General features: G+C 43.5%; 2 protein-coding genes across 17 annotated transcripts in view; one reads left to right on the forward strand and one right to left on the reverse strand.

Annotated features, from left to right (window-relative positions):
• The window catches only part of LOC123505321 (zinc finger protein 646-like), a 34717-nt gene extending 19100 nt beyond the window's left edge, over positions 1–15617 (reverse strand). For 11 of the 16 annotated variants that reach the window (XM_045256502.1, XM_045256497.1, XM_045256500.1 and 8 more), the window contains exons 1-9: positions 15472–15617; positions 7338–7412; positions 7039–7200; positions 5077–5151; positions 4776–4937; positions 2936–3010; positions 2641–2802; positions 796–870; positions 507–668 (exon numbers count right to left, since the gene is read on the reverse strand). In XM_045256502.1, the coding sequence (XP_045112437.1) occupies positions 507–668; positions 796–870; positions 2641–2802; positions 2936–3010; positions 4776–4937; positions 5077–5151; positions 7039–7200; positions 7338–7412; positions 15472–15477 (954 nt within the window). In that variant the 5' untranslated portion in view covers positions 15478–15617. The remainder of the gene's footprint in view (positions 1–506; positions 669–795; positions 871–2640; positions 2803–2935; positions 3011–4775; positions 4938–5076; positions 5152–7038; positions 7201–7337; positions 7413–15471) is intronic. The other 5 variants (XM_045256503.1, XM_045256498.1, XM_045256491.1 and 2 more) reach the window with 4 other exon arrangements.
• A 355-nt stretch (positions 15618–15972) lies between these two features.
• On the forward strand, positions 15973–19359 carry LOC123505322. The gene is made up of 4 exons (XM_045256507.1): positions 15973–16381; positions 16480–16649; positions 16997–17135; positions 17364–19359. The coding sequence occupies exons 2-4, from the start codon at positions 16598–16600 to the stop codon at positions 17485–17487; spliced, it is 315 nt and encodes a 104-aa protein (XP_045112442.1). The 5' UTR covers positions 15973–16381; positions 16480–16597; the 3' UTR covers positions 17488–19359.
• Positions 19360–20282: the final 923 nt, after the last annotated feature.

The raw sequence follows: 20282 nt of genomic DNA on the forward strand, positions 1-20282 counted from the left end.
CTTTTGACTGACTGTCTTTAGCCTCTTTCTCACTGACGAAATTTTGCATCTCTTGCTATCTTTTATCACTGTTTTTATTCTAATAGCTCTACTTTTTTTTATGCTATGGCCTATAGCGCCTGTAGGCATACTTGAAGAATATATGTGGGAAGCGTTGTTCAGCTTCCGCCCACTAGTGGCGCATGCAATTTTATTTATAGTGGTATCCATATTAGGGACCATATTACCATCCAAACGCATCTTTGGTGTAGCCACGTAGAACCTGGGTATCATGGTGACACGTAGGTAACTTTAAACCTCTCGACAGATGACAAAAATTCAAAGCGGTATGTGGTGGGATTCCAACCTACGCATGGTCGTCTGCCCGATCCCACACTCACTACCTAATGGAGAGGAGAGAGAGAGAGAGAGAGAGAGAGAGAGAGAGAGAGAGAGAGAGAGAGCGAAGCTAAATTCCTTCCAAACACATGAGTTGTACTGGGAGAGGCAGAGATGGCAGGGATTACCTTGGTGGAATGTTTATTGGTGGTAAGGTGCCTCTTGATGCTGCTCTTGTTGGCGTACTCCTTTTCGCACACATTGCGCATGTAGCGCCCCTCAGCCAGCAGTTCCACGTGGCCCGCCTGAACAGCGCCATCAAAGCTCTTTAGGTAGGACTCATCCAAATCCTGAGGAGTAGTGTTTGATGTTGTCAAGTTGTGATACTCAGACACACATACACACACACTTTTATAGCTCATGCAGATGGACAAATCTGCTTGATTATGAGGCGTAATGAACTCAGCCGCGTGTTACCTGGGGTGCCGTGTCGTGTCGAATCTCGGGTTTGGTGGCTTGAGTGGCTGTCTGTGTAGATAATATCTCTGACAGCTGTAAAAGACATAAATGTATATACATAAAACATTAATACATATATCAGACACTGGATAACGTCATTTTTTTTTCAAGCTACCAATTGCCTTTTTTCTCAATACGTTCTTTGAAAAAACTACTACTACTACTACTACTACTACTACTACTACTACTACTACTACTACTACTACTGCTACTACTACTAGTACTACTACTACTACTACTAGTAGTACTTCTACGACTATTACTACTACTACTTACTACTATTGCTACTACTACTTTTACATTTATTGTTATTCTATTTCTAGGTATTGCATATTTGGTGTATGAGACTATAGCAGACAGTCCCTTTCTTTGCAAATTATATGAACGGTCGTCTTTCGAAAACAAAAACCTGGCATTATGCAGGCACTCGATTCCTCTTAAGTCTTTCACTTTGCCTTCGCTGCTCGTCATGCTGTGGTTGCGTTAGTCACCGCTATTCTTTTTAAGTAAGAAGGAAAACTGATCAAGGGCAACAGAAATGTTAAAACAAAATGGACCACTGTGATGCCAGTTCTCGAACCAGGTCGAGTGCTAGGGGAAAAGAATGGGATAAATGTCCTGAAACCTCCCTCTTAAATGAGTTTAAGTCATACGTAGATAAAAACACAGAAACAGGTAGGGAGTCCCAGAGTTTGTTTGATAAAGAAATTAATGATTGAGAGTACTGGTTAAATCTTGCTGTAGAGATGGACAGAAAATGGATGAGAGAAAGAAGAATGTCTTGTGCAGCGAGGTCGCGGGAAAAGGGGGAAGCATGCACTAAGCAAGATCAGAAGAGCAGTTGGCATGAAAATAGCGGTAGGAGATAACAAGAGATGCAACATTGCGGCAATGAGAAAGAGGCTGAAGAGAGTCAGTTAGAGGTGGAACTTTAATTTTCACCACTAATGCCATCAATCACTTCAAAATAATGATAATAATGGAGGCACAACAAGTGAGGCATTCCTGCCAAAACAATAGTAAGAGATGACCATTTGAACTATGAGGCGGAAAGTTCAAATGCATAATGGCTTTTTATGAGTTAGTTTGATATCCTTCAATCTTCCTTGGAACTTTCATGAAGATTTTGAAAGAAATAAGTGGTCCAATAATGTGACTTTAAAGTTATCTATTTACGTTCTTATTTGTCATTTTAATATTTTCATTCTGTTGAATGATATATAAGTAACATGTGTGGGGTGGATTCTCTCACACAGTTTTAATAGATTAAGTGGAATCAAAAGCTTTTCGTCTCATCAGCTCCCCTCTTTTGACTGACTGTCTTTAGCCTCTTTCTCACTGACGAAATTTTGCATCTCTTGCTATCTTTTATCACTGTTTTTATTCTAATAGCTCTACTTTTTTTTATTCTATGGCCTATAGCGCCTGTAGGCATACTTGAAGAATATATGTGGGAAGCGTTGTTCAGCTTCCGCCCACTAGTGGCGCATGCAATTTTATTTATAGTGGTATCCATATTAGGGACCATATTACCATCCAAACGCATCTTTGGTGTAGCCACGTAGAACCTGGGTATCATGGTGACACGTAGGTAACTTTAAACCTCTCGACAGATGACAAAAATTCAAAGCGGTATGTGGTGGGATTCCAACCTACGCATGGTCGTCTGCCCGATCCCACACTCACTACCTAATGGAGAGAGAGAGAGAGAGAGAGAGAGAGAGAGAGAGAGAGAGAGAGCGAAGCTAAATTCCTTCCAAACACATGAGTTGTACTGGGAGAGGCAGAGATGGCAGGGATTACCTTGGTGGAATGTTTATTGGTGGTAAGGTGACTCTTGATGCTGCTCTTGTTGGCGTACTCCTTTTCGCACACATTGCACATGTAGCGCCCCTCAGCCAGCAGTTCCACGTGGCCCGCCTGAACAGCGCCATCAAAGCTCTTTAGGTAGGACTCATCCAAATCCTGAGGAGTAGTGTTTGATGTTGTCAAGTTGTGTTACTCAGACACACACACACACACACACACACTTTTATAGCTCATGCAGATGGACAAATCTGCTTGATTATGAGGCGTAATGAACTCAGCCGCGTGTTACCTGGGGTGCCGTGTCGTGTCGAATCTCGGGTTTGGTGGCTTGAGTGGCTGTCTGTGTAGATAATATCTCTGACAGCTGTAAAAGACATAAATGTATATACATAAAACATTAATACATATATCAGACACTGGATAACGTCATTTTTTTTTTCAAGCTACCAATTGCCTTTTTTCTCAATACGTTCTTTGAAAAAGGTAAACTACTACTACTACTACTACTACTACTACTACTACTACTACTACTACTACTACTACTACTAGTACTACTACTACTACTACTAGTAGTACTTCTACGACTATTACTACTACTACTTACTACTATTGCTACTACTACTTTTACATTTATTGTTATTCTATTTCTAGGTATTGCATATTTGGTGTATGAGACTATAGCAGACAGTCCCTTTCTTTGCAAATTATATGAACGGTCGTCTTTCGAAAACAAAAACCTGGCATTATGCAGGCACTCGATTCCTCTTAAGTCTTTCACTTTGCCTTCGCTGCTCGTCATGCTGTGGTTGCGTTAGTCACCGCTATTCTTTTTAAGTAAGAAGGAAAAACTGATCAAGGGCAACAGAAATGTTAAAACAAAATGGACCACTGTGATGCCAGTTCTCGAACCAGGTCGAGTGCTAGGGAAAAGAATGGGATAAATGTCCTGAAACCTCCCTCTTAAATGAGTTTAAGTCATACGTAGATAAAAACACAGAAACAGGTAGGGAGTCCCAGAGTTTGTTTGATAAAGAAATTAATGATTGAGAGTACTGGTTAAATCTTGCTGTAGAGATGGACAGAAAATGGATGAGAGAAAGAAGAATGTCTTGTGCAGCGAGGTCGCGGGAAAAGGGGAAGCATGCACTAAGCAAGATCAGAAGAGCAGTTGGCATGAAAATAGCGGTAGGAGATAACAAGAGATGCAACATTGCGGCAATGAGAAAGAGGCTGAAGAGAGTCAGTTAGAGGTGGAACTTTAATTTTCACCACTAATGCCATCAATCACTTCAAAATAATGATAATAATGGAGGCACAACAAGTGAGGCATTCCTGCCAAAACAATAGTAAGAGATGACCATTTGAACTATGAGGCGGAAAGTTCAAATGCATAATGGCTTTTTATGAGTTAGTTTGATATCCTTCAATCTTCCTTGGAACTTTCATGAAGATTTTGAAAGAAATAAGTGGTCCAATAATGTGACTTTAAAGTTATCTATTTACGTTCTTATTTGTCATTTTTATATTTTCATTCTGTTGAATGATATATAAGTAACATGTGTGGGGTGGATTCTCTCACACAGTTTTAATAGATTAAGTGGAATCAAAAGCTTTTCGTCTCATCAGCTCCCCTCTTTTGACTGACTGTCTTTAGCCTCTTTCTCACTGACGAAATTTTGCATCTCTTGCTATCTTTTATCACTGTTTTTATTCTAATAGCTCTACTTTTTTTTATTCTATGGCCTATAGCGCCTGTAGGCATACTTGAAGAATATATGTGGGAAGCGTTGTTCAGCTTCCGCCCACTAGTGGCGCATGCAATTTTATTTATAGTGGTATCCATATTAGGGACCATATTACCATCCAAACGCATCTTTGGTGTAGCCACGTAGAACCTGGGTATCATGGTGACACGTAGGTAACTTTAAACCTCTCGACAGATGACAAAAATTCAAAGCGGTATGTGGTGGGATTCCAACCTACGCATGGTCGTCTGCCCGATCCCACACTCACCTAACCTAATGAGAGAGAGAGAGAGAGAGAGAGAGAGAGAGAGAGAGAGAGAGCGAAGCTAAATTCCTTCCAAACACATGAGTTGTACTGGGAGAGGCAGAGATGGCAGGGATTACCTTGGTGGAATGTTTATTGGTGGTAAGGTGACTCTTGATGCTGCTCTTGTTGGCGTACTCCTTTTCGCACACATTGCACATGTAGCGCCCCTCAGCCAGCAGTTCCACGTGGCCCGCCTGAACAGCGCCATCAAAGCTCTTTAGGTAGGACTCATCCAAATCCTGAGGAGTAGTGTTTGATGTTGTCAAGTTGTGTTACTCAGACACACATACACACACACACACACACACACTTTTATAGCTCATGCAGATGGACAAATCTGCTTGATTATGAGGCGTAATGAACTCAGCCGCGTGTTACCTGGGGTGCCGTGTCGTGTCGAATCTCGGGTTTGGTGGCTTGAGTGGCTGTCTGTGTAGATAATATCTCTGACAGCTGTAAAAGACATAAATGTATATACATAAAACATTAATACATATATCAGACACTGGATAACGTCATTTTTTTTCAAGCTACCAATTGCCTTTTTCTCAATACGTTCTTTGAAAAGGTAAACTACTACTACTACTACTACTACTACTACTACTACTACTACTACTACTACTACTACTACTACTACTACTACTACTACTACTAGTAGTACTTCTACGACTATTACTACTACTACTTACTACTATTGCTACTACTACTTTTACATTTATTGTTATTCTATTTCTAGGTATTGCATATTTGGTGTATGAGACTATAGCAGACAGTCCCTTTCTTTGCAAATTATATGAACGGTCGTCTTTCGAAAACAAAAACCTGGCATTATGCAGGCACTCGATTCCTCTTAAGTCTTTCACTTTGCCTTCGCTGCTCGTCATGCTGTGGTTGCGTTAGTCACCGCTATTCTTTTTAAGTAAGAAGGAAAAACTGATCAAGGGCAACAGAAATGTTAAAACAAAATGGACCACTGTGATGCCAGTTCTCGAACCAGGTCGAGTGCTAGGGAAAAGAATGGGATAAATGTCCTGAAACCTCCCTCTTAAATGAGTTTAAGTCATACGTAGATAAAACACAGAAACAGGTAGGGAGTCCCAGAGTTTGTTTGATAAAGAAATTAATGATTGAGAGTACTGGTTAAATCTTGCTGTAGAGATGGACAGAAAATGGATGAGAGAAAGAAGAATGTCTTGTGCAGCGAGGTCGCGGGAAAAGGGGAAGCATGCACTAAGCAAGATCAGAAGAGCAGTTGGCATGAAAATAGCGGTAGGAGATAACAAGAGATGCAACATTGCGGCAATGAGAAAGAGGCTGAAGAGAGTCAGTTAGAGGTGGAACTTTAATTTTCACCACTAATGCCATCAATCACTTCAAAATAATGATAATAATGGAGGCACAACAAGTGAGGCATTCCTGCCAAAACAATAGTAAGAGATGACCATTTGAACTATGAGGCGGAAAGTTCAAATGCATAATGGCTTTATGAGTTAGTTTGATATCCTTCAATCTTCCTTGGAACTTTCATGAAGATTTTGAAAGAAATAAGTGGTCCAATAATGTGACTTTAAAGTTATCTATTTACGTTCTTATTTGTCATTTTTATATTTTCATTCTGTTGAATGATATATAAGTAACATGTGGGTGGATTCTCTCACACAGTTTTAATAGATTAAGTGGAATCAAAAGCTTTTCGTCTCATCAGCTCCCTCTTTTGACTGACTGTCTTTAGCCTCTTTCTCACTGACGAAATTTTGCATCTCTTGCTATCTTTTATCACTGTTTTTATTCTAATAGCTCTACTTTTTTTTATGCTATGGCCTATAGCGCCTGTAGGCATACTTGAAGAATATATGTGGAAGCGTTGTTCAGCTTCCGCCCACTAGTGGCGCATGCAATTTTATTTATAGTGGTATCCATATTAGGGACCATATTACCATCCAAACGCATCTTTGGTGTAGCCACGTAGAACCTGGGTATCATGGTGACACGTAGGTAACTTTAAACCTCTCGACAGATGACAAAAATTCAAAGCGGTATGTGGTGGGATTCCAACCTACGCATGGTCGTCTGCCCGATCCCACACACTCTACAAGAGTTAACCAGTCATTCATATTTTTATCTGGTAAACTCCTCAATGTGAAAGTAAAATGAGGGAAGGATGACTGGTGACTCAGTGAAAGCTAAGGAGAGAGAGAGAGAGAGAGAGAGAGAGAGAGAGAGAGAGAGAGAGAGAGAGAGAGAGAGAGAGAGAGAGAGAGAGAGAGAGAGAGAGAGCGAAGCTAAATTCCTTCCAAACACATGAGTTGTACTGGGAGAGGCAGAGATGGCAGGGATTACCTTGGTGGAATGTTTATTGGTGGTAAGGTGACTCTTGATGCTGCTCTTGTTGGCGTACTCCTTTTCGCACACATTGCACATGTAGCGCCCCTCAGCCAGCAGTTCCACGTGGCCCGCCTGAACAGCGCCATCAAAGCTCTTTAGGTAGGACTCATCCAAATCCTGAGGAGTAGTGTTTGATGTTGTCAAGTTGTGTTACTCAGACACACATACACACACACACACACACACTTTTATAGCTCATGCAGATGGACAAATCTGCTTGATTATGAGGCGTAATGAACTCAGCCGCGTGTTACCTGGGGTGCCGTGTCGTGTCGAATCTCGGGTTTGGTGGCTTGAGTGGCTGTCTGTGTAGATAATATCTCTGACAGCTGTAAAAGACATAAATGTATATACATAAAACATTAATACATATATCAGACACTGGATAACGTCATTTTTTTTTCAAGCTACCAATTGCCTTTTTTCTCAATACGTTCTTTGAAAAAGGTAAACTACTACTACTACTACTACTACTACTACTACTACTACTACTACTACTACTACTACTACTACTACTACTACTACTACTACTACTACTAGTAGTACTTCTACGACTATTACTACTACTACTTACTACTATTGCTACTACTACTTTTACATTTATTGTTATTCTATTTCTAGGTATTGCATATTTGGTGTATGAGACTATAGCAGACAGTCCCTTTCTTTGCAAATTATATGAACGGTCGTCTTTCGAAAACAAAAACCTGGCATTATGCAGGCACTCGATTCCTCTTAAGTCTTTCACTTTGCCTTCGCTGCTCGTCATGCTGTGGTTGCGTTAGTCACCGCTATTCTTTTTAAGTAAGAAGGAAAACTGATCAAGGGCAACAGAAATGTTAAAACAAAATGGACCACTGTGATGCCAGTTCTCGAACCAGGTCGAGTGCTAGGGAAAAGAATGGGATAAATGTCCTGAAACCTCCCTCTTAAATGAGTTTAAGTCATACGTAGATAAAACACAGAAACAGGTAGGGAGTCCCAGAGTTTGTTTGATAAAGAAATTAATGATTGAGAGTACTGGTTAAATCTTGCTGTAGAGATGGACAGAAAATGGATGAGAGAAAGAAGAATGTCTTGTGCAGCGAGGTCGCGGAAAAGGGAAGCATGCACTAAGCAAGATCAGAAGAGCAGTTGGCATGAAAATAGCGGTAGGAGATAACAAGAGATGCAACATTGCGGCAATGAGAAAGAGGCTGAAGAGAGTCAGTTAGAGGTGGAACTTTAATTTTCACCACTAATGCCATCAATCACTTCAAAATAATGATAATAATGGAGGCACAACAAGTGAGGCATTCCTGCCAAAACAATAGTAAGAGATGACCATTTGAACTATGAGGCGGAAAGTTCAAATGCATAATGGCTTTTTATGAGTTAGTTTGATATCCTTCAATCTTCCTTGGAACTTTCATGAAGATTTTGAAAGAAATAAGTGGTCCAATAATGTGACTTTAAAGTTATCTATTTACGTTCTTATTTGTCATTTTAATATTTTCATTCTGTTGAATGATATATAAGTAACATGTGTGGGTGGATTCGGTAGGGGGCAGTTTGACAGGCTCTGCGTCAGGAGTGACCACCAGGTAGTCGAGGTCACCTACCTTCTTCTCTATAATATAGGGGCCACTATAGCGGGCAGCAAGCGGCTGGCCCTGAAGTGGTAACAGCACGAGCACTTCATCTCCAGGGCAAAACTCCGATACTCGGCCCTTCGGTCATAATACCCCTTCATACTCTGCTGGGCCTTACACAGGTGGGCCTGCGCCACCTCTAATGCCTTGGCTAATCTTTCTCGACTGCTCATGAGGCTCTTAAGCAGTGAGACAGGGCGCTCAGGCGACGGCTGACACCAAGCCTCCCGAACTACGTCGAGCGGTCCACGCACTCGGTGTCCAAACACTAGCTGATTGGGTGAGAAACCCAAGGACTCAGTGGGCGCTTCTCTCACCGCAAATAAGACAAAGGGACACCCTCGTCCCAATCCTTATCTCTCTCCATGCAGAAACTCTTGAGCATGGTCTTGAGAGTTTGATGATGTCTCCAGGGCTCCCTGAGACTGTGGATGATAAGCACTGGACACAATATGCTTGATCCCCCACGCAGTCATCGTATCCTTAAACAACTTTGAAGTAAAGTTGGTCCCCTGATCGGACTGCAGCTCTGCTGGCAATCCAAAGTGTGTAAAGAAGGTTAACAAAGCCTTCAGCACCACCTTAGAGTGAGTGCTTCTCAGGGAATTGCTTCAGGGTACCGCGTGGTAACATCCATTATGGTCAACAAATACTTGTGACCAGCCCTGGTAGTAGGCAGAGGACCTACTATATCAATCAAAACCCTCGTGAAGGGAGGATCAACAGCAGGGATAGGGGTGGAGTGGCGCCACAGGGGTGTCTGATTAGGCTTGCCCACCACTTGACAAGTGTGGCAGCACTTAAGAATCGTGGCTACTTCTCCAGACATGCTGGGCCACCAAAATTGCGACGCAGGCGAGCGACGGTCTTTCGGATGCCCAGGTGTCCAGCCATGGGCCCCTCATGTGCCAACAGCACAAGTGCCTCACGCAGCTTCTGCGGCACAACTACTTGCAATAACTCACCACCGTCACTCTCCTGCCATCTACGACACAACACCCCTTGATGCAAAACAAACTCCTCCCTGCCCTCCAACTCCTCACTTCCCTCACCCACTCGAGCAAAGAAGGAGGCCAACGCCGGGTCCTCCTGCTGCCTACGAATGAGCTCTGCAGGCTCTAGCTGGGTAAGAGAAAGGGGGACTATAGGGTCATGGGGTTGAGGCAACGCTGCAACCCTACGTCCCACACGGCATCGAGGACGGAGAGCTGGCCCAGGCTGCTCCGCTCCTGCCATGTGATCCGGTGAGTCCTCAGAAGGATCATCACCACCAGCCAGGCAGTCACCAGGCAAGGGAACAGCTCGCTCCCTGCCTCCACGATGCTCTACAGGGGGAGAAACTTCCAACTCCCCCGCAGAACTGGAAGTCTCCCCACCCTGGGCGCCAACTTCCAACAAACTGCCTGACTTATCATGCTGGGGCCTGTGCTGAACATCAGAGCCCTCAGCCTCCACACCAGGAAGCAACTCAGCACGAGTGCTCCCTCCGGAGTGCTCTGCAGAGTGAGGATAACCATCAAACAACTCAGCTACACCCAACACTCCGTCCTCACTCTCAGCAACAACTCCCAAAGCCGAGTCCGGTGCATTAACAAGTGACTCTACGCCGTCACCGTCAGCCTCTACACCAGAACTCAATGGTGAGCCCAACACTGGCTCCACCACATCAGCACTGCTACTCCCATCTGGAGTCAATCCCACCTGGCTGCTAGCAACCTCCTGGGTAGTAACAGGCTCTCTCTCAGCCCAGCGGGCCTGAGAGCGGGTAACAACATTTACAGAGTCTTGCACCACTGGCCCAGACTCTTCAGCAACCTCATCCTCATCAGAGGTTGGGATCCATACACGACCACCAGCCAAATCATTCCCAAGCAGGAAGTCCACTCCTGCGACTGGCAGTTCGTCTGCCACTGCTACCTGCGCCGTAGCAGTGACAAGAGGACATGACAGCGTCACCTCAGCCGTCACGAACTCCTCCACAGTGTTAAGTCCACGACACAACACTGCCTTGCTAGATGTCACCTTCTTCCCAGTGACATTTCGGCACACTGACTGCTGTGCTCCCGTATCACGCAGTACAGTGATGGGATACTTGTGCCATCAATCTCAACAGTGCCTCCACACAGGAAAGGACGGCACCAGTCAAGCTCACTATCCTTAACAACAGCGGGCGAGGCAACAGGGGGAGGGACAGGTGGGCCAACCTGCTCTCTCTCCTCCAAACACAACTCAGGCACACGCCGTGCCTTCTCACTTCTAAAGCCTGAAGGAGCAGTCAACTCATCACCACAAACTTTATCTGGCCACACCAACAAGGCAACTGGTTTCTGCGAGGACTTTGGAGTTTCAGCTGTTACTAATTTTGGGCAATTGAACTTAAAATGCCCTTTCCCTCGGCAGTGATAGCACGTAGGCTGGTAATCATACTTGGGCGTTCTAGGGGCCGCCTTCCCGCCGTCCCGTCCTTCGCAGAAAAAGGAGGGGTGGGGGCCTGGGGCTTTTTCAAAACCCATCTTACTGCCGAATCCAGTATATCGCCTAAAGTGGCCTGGAGAGCCCGAGGAAGAACTGCCACCACTCCCTGGGCCTCCCTTAGGACCACCTTCCTTACGACTCCAACTCCCAGGCTGCTGCACAGGACGGTGGGCCAACACATAATCATCAGCCCATGTAGCAGCCTCCTTCAAAGTCCTAAACCTCTTCTCCCTCAACAGAGGTACCAGCTCCTTATCAGCAATATCAATGAACTGCTCCATAACTACTAACTCCTTCAAAGCCTCGAGAGAGTCAACACCCTCGCTAGCAACCCATCTCTCAAACACTTGCTCCAGTGAACGAGCACACTCGAGGTAGGAGTCACTTGCTCGCTTCCTCTTTCCTCTGAATTGCAAGCGATAGGCTTCTGGTCGCAGCTCATATGCCCGCAAAATGTCAGCCTTAAACTCCTCATAATCATCCAGATCATCAGCTGACATTTTATCATAAACTTCCAAGGCTTTTCCCTTGAGTTTATTCGCGACCAAGCCTACCCATCTCTCTCGAGACCAAGCAAACTCCTTGGCTTTCCTCTCGAAGCGGACAAACCATTCAGCCACCTTAGCCTCATCAAATTCGGGGACTAGCTGGAGACTTTGAACTAAAGTACGCTCAACACTCTGTTCTCCTCCTCCTCCTACACTACCAACAACTCCAGGCGTACTTATTGCATGGCGAGTTCTCTCCCACTCCAACTCTCTATCTTTATCTGCCCTTTCTCTCTCCATCTCCAATCTCATCATCTCCATCTCTCTAGCCTCCTTTTCTGCTGCTAGTCTCTGAATTTCTCGTCTTTCTTCCTTTTCTCTAGCCCTCTCTTCCGCCTCTCTAGCCTCCTGCTCTGCTGCTAGTCTCTGAAGTTCTCGTCTTTCTTCCGCCTCTCTAGCCTCTCTGCTGCTAGTCTCTCTCTCTGCAGCTAGTCTGTTTGACTCTCTCTCTTCCGCAGCTAATCTCTTCAACTCTCGCCTCTCTTCTGCTTCTATCTCCATTTTCCTAATTTCCAGCTTCAATCGCAGTTCCTCCAGTCTGGCAGCTGACTGGACGCTATCAGCAATACTGCTTGCTGGACTAGATCGTCGGGAGCTTTCCCTGCTTCCGATACTTCTGCCAGGGCTAATATATCCCACATCACCTTCAATGGGACCGCCACATCCGTTATCATGAGACATACGTGCGTCTCCACTGACCCACGCGCGGACAACGACTCATCATACCCACGTGGTGAGTCTCGCCGGCTCACACTCGCATCCTCACCCTCCACTGGTGGGATGAAAAGACCACTAACTCTCTCCATGGTGCTCACAAACAATAAAATAATATAAGTAATAATACCCCACACAATATATTACACCACTATAAAAGCACTTGGTTTATCCTGGCGAGTTCGCCACTGTTATGGTACGTACGCCACACGGCTGCGGTTAACTGCTACAGCTCACTCGAGTGTTATTCTGGCAAAATCGCCAACTTTGTTACGGTCAGTACCGTGGGGAATATAAAAACTCCAGTCCCCACTACTATAACTCACAGCCGCTGTAACTCTCAGGTTCTTTCAAGGTCGCCAACAGTGTATAATTTCCCCCACTGTAAGGGAATCTCCTCAGCAACTCCTTCTCCTCCTGTACCCAACCAAGTAGAATTTATAAATGGTAGATGTTATGTGTAACAGGGCGAGGCCTTAATACCCCCTAAAGAAACCACCCACAAGGACAATCCCACCCACTTCTCTATGAAGTATTAATGCCTCTCCACACGCCTTGTCCACAGACTGTGATCACAGACTGGGACAAAACGTGCAGTATATATTACTATTTCATCTTACTACAACAAGTGCTTCCTAACACCTGTCAGACTGACATCCCTAGCCTACTACTGCAATATATGATGTGTACAGCACATCCGGTGATGTACACACAAGCCCAGACACCACCTACGGGTGACACCAGCTATACACGAGTCCAAATATTCGTCGCAGGCAAGTCTGGCGGACGACAACTACGCACCACTGGCCGACATGAAGCCTCTCAGCATTCGATAGTGTGCGTGGCTACTACCACTACAATACAGTATACTACTGAAACTATACAAAAGATGGTGGGGGCACACAGCCGCCCACCAAACCCCACTGGTGACCACGGCCACCAACAAACAAACAGAACGAGACAATGCGCGTCTCTCCGCGTCGCCACACCAGTGGACGAACGCACAACAGGAAATGCAGCCCCAACCAACTACACTTTCCTCAGGACAACAAGCCCGTTGTCCTACAGCCACGGTCTACCCAGTAACAAGCCAGCTACTCAACAGGAGGGCACAACTCCCAGACCAATGACTAGCGAGTAACAAGAGAAGCCCAGCAACACGAATCTCCCTAACACTGTGCCAGACAGACGAGAGTGCGTGTCTACCTCAGTCCCGCTCGCAACGAGAAGGAGGGAGAGGGAGGCGGGTTGTCTGCTCAACAGAACAGCCCGAGGGGTCCGCGATGGGTGGCATAGACTACACATATAATGAAGTAATAAATTAAAGGGGATTAAGACGGTGCCCATCACAATATATATATATATATATATATATATATATATATATATATATATATATATATATATATATATATACACAATTATAAATGACTTACTAAAGAATCAAAGGTAAGCAGAGAGAGAGAGAGAGAGAGAGAGAGAGAGAGAGAGAGAGAGAGAGAGAGAGAGAGAGAGAGAGAGAGAATTGAATTTAATTATAATGGGTACCAGCACCAAGCCTGAAAGGCTATATGGCACTAGGAACTAGTGTTATGTTTTAGAGGTGTTGTAGGAGCTGGAGGGTGGTGAGAAAGGTCATTATGTTAGTGATGGAGAAGGTGGGGGAGTCTCCCAGAAAATCAGTAAGTAGTGTGGGCCTCGTAGGGTGGCTAGGAAAGGGAATGCAGCTCGACGATGAGGGTATGTGTCAGGGCAGTCAAGGAAGATGTGAGAGACGGAAAGTGTACAGTGGCAGCGAGGGCAGGCAGGTGGGGGGTCACGACGCACAAGGTGACCGTGGGTGAGACCAGTGTGGCCCAGGCGAAGTCGAGCAAGAGCGGTTTCCCATCGCCGATTCCGATGAGTGGAGACAGGCCATGGGAGTACTGTGGGTTTGATGGTGTGGAGTTTATTCTCGGTTTGTTGATCCCAAGAAGACTGCCATAAATCACGGAAGAACGTGGCAAGGGTAGGGGAGCAGTCAGTGGCAGGGATGGGATGCTGGGAGTTGCCGGGAGAGAGAGAGAGAAACAGAACAACTGTAGTGAAAACGTGGCAACACTGTACAGCGACGCTCGCCTCCCCAAGGCCGTAAATTAAGGCTGGTCAGACTCCAGTAGTACTAGTATTTATACTACTATTACTTTTACTTCTATTTGTTTACTACTACTTACTCATCACTTATATCAGTGGTTCTCAAACGTTTTCATGAGCGACCCTATTTGGAACATTTCATTCCTTCGCGACTCAGAGTAAAGTAAAGAGAAAGAAAATGCACAATGATATATAGTTATATACACGAGCCTGCATGGGCCCACTGCCAGTCCAACATACGCGTTTGATACAAGAGTCATTCCTGTCAGAGACACCAATACGTGGGGCCCAGGAGGAGGGAGGTGGGGGGAAGATGAACATACATAACGAAAAGTAATTTGTGGTTAAAGAAGAATAATTCAATTTATTAACTGAAATAAACTGAAACACTGAAAGCATGATAATGTTCCTGTGTCCCTGCGACCCATCAAAATTGATCTCGCGACCCATAGTTTGAGAACCACTGACTTATATTGACATCTCAAACACTTCAGTCAGGCTAAGCACCGCAGATGACATACAGTCACAGATCACGAATTCAATACTAAATGTAGTCACACTAGCATGAGAGCAGGCAGCACATCAATATACAGTGATTCTTGTGGGGAAACTTTTGGTATAGAGGACACAACTATGGATGACACGCTCAGCTTAGCTACACAGTAACCAATAGACGAACGGTTCTATTCATGCTAGAGACAAGAGATGCAAAGAGATTGGAATCCCAACATCAACATTACAGCCTTCGAGAGCTGGCGAACTTGAGTGAGTGAGTGAGTGTGTTATCCTCGAGACTGTGGGTAGATGAATTATTCCTTCCTTTCCCCCTGGCATGCTACAGGACAACACAACCTATTACACGCCATGTCCCATACAGCAGTACTCACGGCCATTGATGGGAAGAGCAATCACACACTGCCTCTCAGTCTCTTGCTTGTAAAATGATAGCGCATCTGCCGCATCAATGTTAAATGCGTAACAGCATAACCTTTTAGTATCACAGCTTCGGAAGCGTGACGTAAGGCTGATATCCGGACTAGTTACCGTCAGGTCTCACAGAATTCCTGACCGTCACTCTTAACCCCCTCAGTACCGTCCCGTACACCCGTACGTGATGGGGAGGTATGGTACTACATACCATCACGTACACTGGTACGGGATACATTCGGAATAAAAGTTTAAAACGGTTTGGCTGCCTTGTTTGGCATCTGGCATGGTGGTATTAGCAACTAGGATGGTCTAGGCTCCGCCTACTCTGTGACAGCAGCAAATCAGTGAGTGATACATCACGACACGTCACGATGGGATGGCGTGAACCAAGAGTGAAGTAGCGTAGTGCCGGATTGTCTGAATAGGATTATCGTGCTCTGTGCTCCTGGGCTGTTACTTATAAATCTTAGTCATAACCGTAGCCATAGCTATGAAAGTGTCATATTTTCTAACCATAAGTTATGAAAGTTTCATAAATTCCCTCCATAAGCACTATGGGTCTTTCATATCTTTATGTGTGATTTCACGATCTGTTGAAAGTGTCACAATCCTGAATGAGAAGTTATCATTAATTGTTAGGGAAAGATCTGAAAAAGATAAAAATATTTATTTTAAAAATATTTCCAAGCCATTTACATAATAATTTGAGTGTAAATGTCACATATTGGAAGTTAAGGCCCACAACATATGCTGCCGCTAGATGGCACTGAGGCTCTGAGTTAATGTAAATAAGAGTCAAGAAGAAGAAAACATCACAACGCCTTTGCCATGGAACCTCGCGCTGAGTCCACCCCTGCCAAAAAACGAGTGAGGAAATCCAATTGGACCCAAGAGGAATCCTGCTATTTGTTGGAATTATATAAAGTAAATTCCCAACATACTTAGAGGAGATTTTAATAACCCAGGTTGCACCAACCAGACGAAGCAAAATACTTGGACAAAATCTGCTCTGAACTCCAGCAAGCCTTTCCTGCAGGCCAAAGGACTGTGAAGGAGTGTCAGAAGCGATGGCACACCATCTTGATGACATGCAGGCCCAAGTTATCACAAGTAAACAAGGATTTTGCTTCAACTGGTAAGAAAAACTGGCTTTCATAAAGATTACTGCTTCAGATTTATCCTTTTCTGTTGTTTATATCAATACAATTTGTTGGTCCATTCATTGCTATAGTGCAATACTGCTTACCCTAATGACTGGCATCCTTGTGAGGCTTGGTTTCATTAGAATTTGGTAAGGTCATATAGACATGGTTTACATAGGTAGATATTTGAAATTCACATGCTATTTGCTTTAGCAGCATTTTGGTATTATATATATATATATATATATATATATATATATATATATATATATATATATATATATATATATATATATATATATATATATATTTCAAATTACACTGCCATTGAAATTTCCAGGTGGTGGCCCTCCCCATCCTACTCTGAACCCCATGGAGGAGCTGGTTGCAGAAATCTTGGGGAAAGGCAATGTGTCCATCCAAGGAATAGAAGGTTCCCCAGGCTTACTGCACAAGACTGTGCATGAGACGAGTTGCAGGTACTGTACTGTATGATTATAAATTAATTCAAAATATAAATTTTCCCTGTATTCGCCACTGACTATCATAGTTTTCAAAGATTTATTTATGTAAGATCCAGTGTTGTCACCCTGATAACATCTCTATACCCTCTATACAGTTTAGGAAGAGAGAAACATTTTTTTGTTATATACGTACAATATATTTCATTGTTCACTTGTTCACATTTTTTTTATATCTTATTTTAGTGTGGAACTGCCTGTAGTTGAGGGTGAAGCCAGTGGCTGGGATGATGAAGCCGGGGCAGCGGTAGTGACTGTCACTGACTCTTCTCTCACCGAGGCTGCCACTGATGCTCCCACTAGCCTGTAAGCTGCAGCTGACCTGACTCGTGTGATGCAGGCTACCACAGCTTCAAGTCTGCAAGCTGGACCAGCCTCCACCTCCACCTTCCATGCCATTTTTGTCCAAGGAACTGTGCTGCCTTCTCTGATAATGGAGGTGGATAGTGACTGTAGCTCTGGCTCTGAGTACTTGCCTGCTGACTCAGATGATGAGTTTAGTGATCATGATGAGTATAGTGATGAAAGTGACTTAGAGGAACTGAGTGATAGTGAGTTACTGGAAGAGAATGAGGCGGTGGTTGACTCTGGGTGGACGTTCCTGGCTGACATATTCAATGACGTTCGCCCTCACGCCATCCCCGAGTTCAGTGACCTTGATTGGGGGATAAATGGACATGTGCCAAAGTTTTCGTGTGCACGTGAGGCGTTTTGTTACTTTTTTTGATAATCACCCAAGTCATGCCACAGTGACCTGTGACCTGACAGCTTATACCTGACCTCTACTCTACAGCACTGTGGTGCAGTCTTTTTTTGAGAGGGAACACCTCATACTATAGAGTTTTTTCATAATTATTATTATTATTATTATCATTATTATTATGATTATTATCATGTGTTATTATAGTGTGTATTATGTGGAAACCATTTATATTCATATGTACAGTGCACTTATACAATAAAAATGAAAGTGACAAATACGAGCAAGTTTAGTGAGCGATTATGTGGGCGGTATAGAGGCGAATCTCACGCCTAAGGCGATCGGTGCCGAAGGCCCACAAGTTGTCAATTGAAATATATAAAAAGAAATAGGTTCTTGACATAATTTTCTTTTATCAAAATCATTTTGACATCATATTGCTACTTTTCGGAAAAGATAAACAGTGTATCCAAATACAAGAAGCATGATGAATGGGAAATATTTACGTCCGACAGCCCGACACATGCAGGCCGAGCGGGGCAAGGTTTGAGTTTTGGGAAAACTGATCGTACCCGTCTTGGTAGTTATTTACAGTAATACATAATTGCATGAAAGAAAGACATTATTTATTCATCAGTACTAATATTTATCGTTAAATTATTAACAAAAACTGTTGGGGATCATGCTATATATAGCCATGTTCCCACAATATTGAGAAGAGGTAAGACGGTGATTGTCGATGCTACAACAGTTCACCCTGTCTTAGCACTTATGATTACGCCACAAGCCCACAAGGTTAGAGTCCGTGAATTATGTCAGAAATGCACTATTTTGTTTCGCTATGATCACGTCATTAACTATAACAGTTTGTAGAACACGGTCCCAGTTCCTCCCTAAGGAGGCGTTGCATTCATTTCACTCTTAAAAATCATTTATGTTAATTTTTCTACTTATTTTTACTCTTTCTTATGGTATATGCAAAATCACGGCAGTTATACGTATCATGTGAAATATGCCATGTTTTACATAAATGCGACCCCGTTACAATGTGGTAGTTGTCCTTAAGCAGGGGTAGCATGGATACACCTGAGTCCATTATGAACGTGTATTTAATGGTATCACAAGACACAACAGGTATAACCGAGCAAACGAGAGTCTGAGGCATACGTGTCGCCTGAGGCGGTTACGAGCGAGAACTGAGGGGAAGACGTGACGTCACCTCAAGCCAGCCAAACTGATTCTATACATAGAATGTTTTACAGAAAATGGAGCACGGGCAGTACATAAAGGACATACTAACATAACAAATTTCCGGTAGAGAATTCGATGGGGTATATCTTTTCTCCACCGAATGATTTTTATGCAGTTATTTTCTTTAGATTTTCATAAATTCTAAGTTCCTTCTCTCATCAATAGATAATAGAATGGGTTATTTTATGGATTCTCAAACTTTTTTTTCAATCGAACCCCTATCGTTTAATTATAGGAGAATATTCCGAAAAAAAAAAAAAAAAAAAATATATATATATATATATATATATATATATATATATATATATATATATATATATATATATATATATATATATATATATATATATATATATATATATATATATATATATATATATATATATATATATATATATATATATATATATATATAAATAAATATATATTGTTACGGTCACGGCTACGGTTAACTGCCACAGCTCACTAGGGAGAGTGTTATCCTGGCGAGGTCGCCAACTTTCTGTTACGTACGCCACTCTAGCTGTGACTATCTGCTGCTGCTCACTGAGGAGTATGTTATCCTAGCAAAATCGCCAGTTTGTTACGGTACAGTTAGTGGGGAATATAACACTCCACAAAGTCCCCACTACTATAAATCACAGCAGCCGTAACCCTCAGGTTCTTTAAAGGTCGCCAACAGTGTATAACGTCCCCCACTGTAAGGGAATCTCCTTAGCAACTCCTTCTCCTCCTGTACCCAACCAAGTAGAATTTATAAATGGTAGATATTATGTGTAACAGGGCGAGGCCTTAATACCCCCTAGAGAAACCGCCCACAAGGACAATTCCACCTACTTCTCTATGAAGTATTAATGCCTCTCCACACGCCTTGCCCACAGACTGTGATAAATCACAGACTGGGACAACACGCACAGTATATTACTATACTATCCTACTACGACAAGTGCTTCCTAACACCTGTCAGACTGACTCCCCTAGCCTACGACAACTACAACATATGAGGTGTACAGCACATCTGGTGGTGTACACACAAGCCCAGACACCACCTACGGATGACAACAGCCATACAAGGAGTCCATATACTCATCACAGACAAGTCTGACGGACGAGAACCACGTACAAACTGGCCGACAGCATGAAGCCTCTCAGCT

The sequence above is a fragment of the Portunus trituberculatus genome, chromosome 18, assembly GCF_017591435.1.
Source record: "Portunus trituberculatus isolate SZX2019 chromosome 18, ASM1759143v1, whole genome shotgun sequence".
Lineage (NCBI taxonomy): Eukaryota > Metazoa > Arthropoda > Malacostraca > Decapoda > Portunidae > Portunus > Portunus trituberculatus.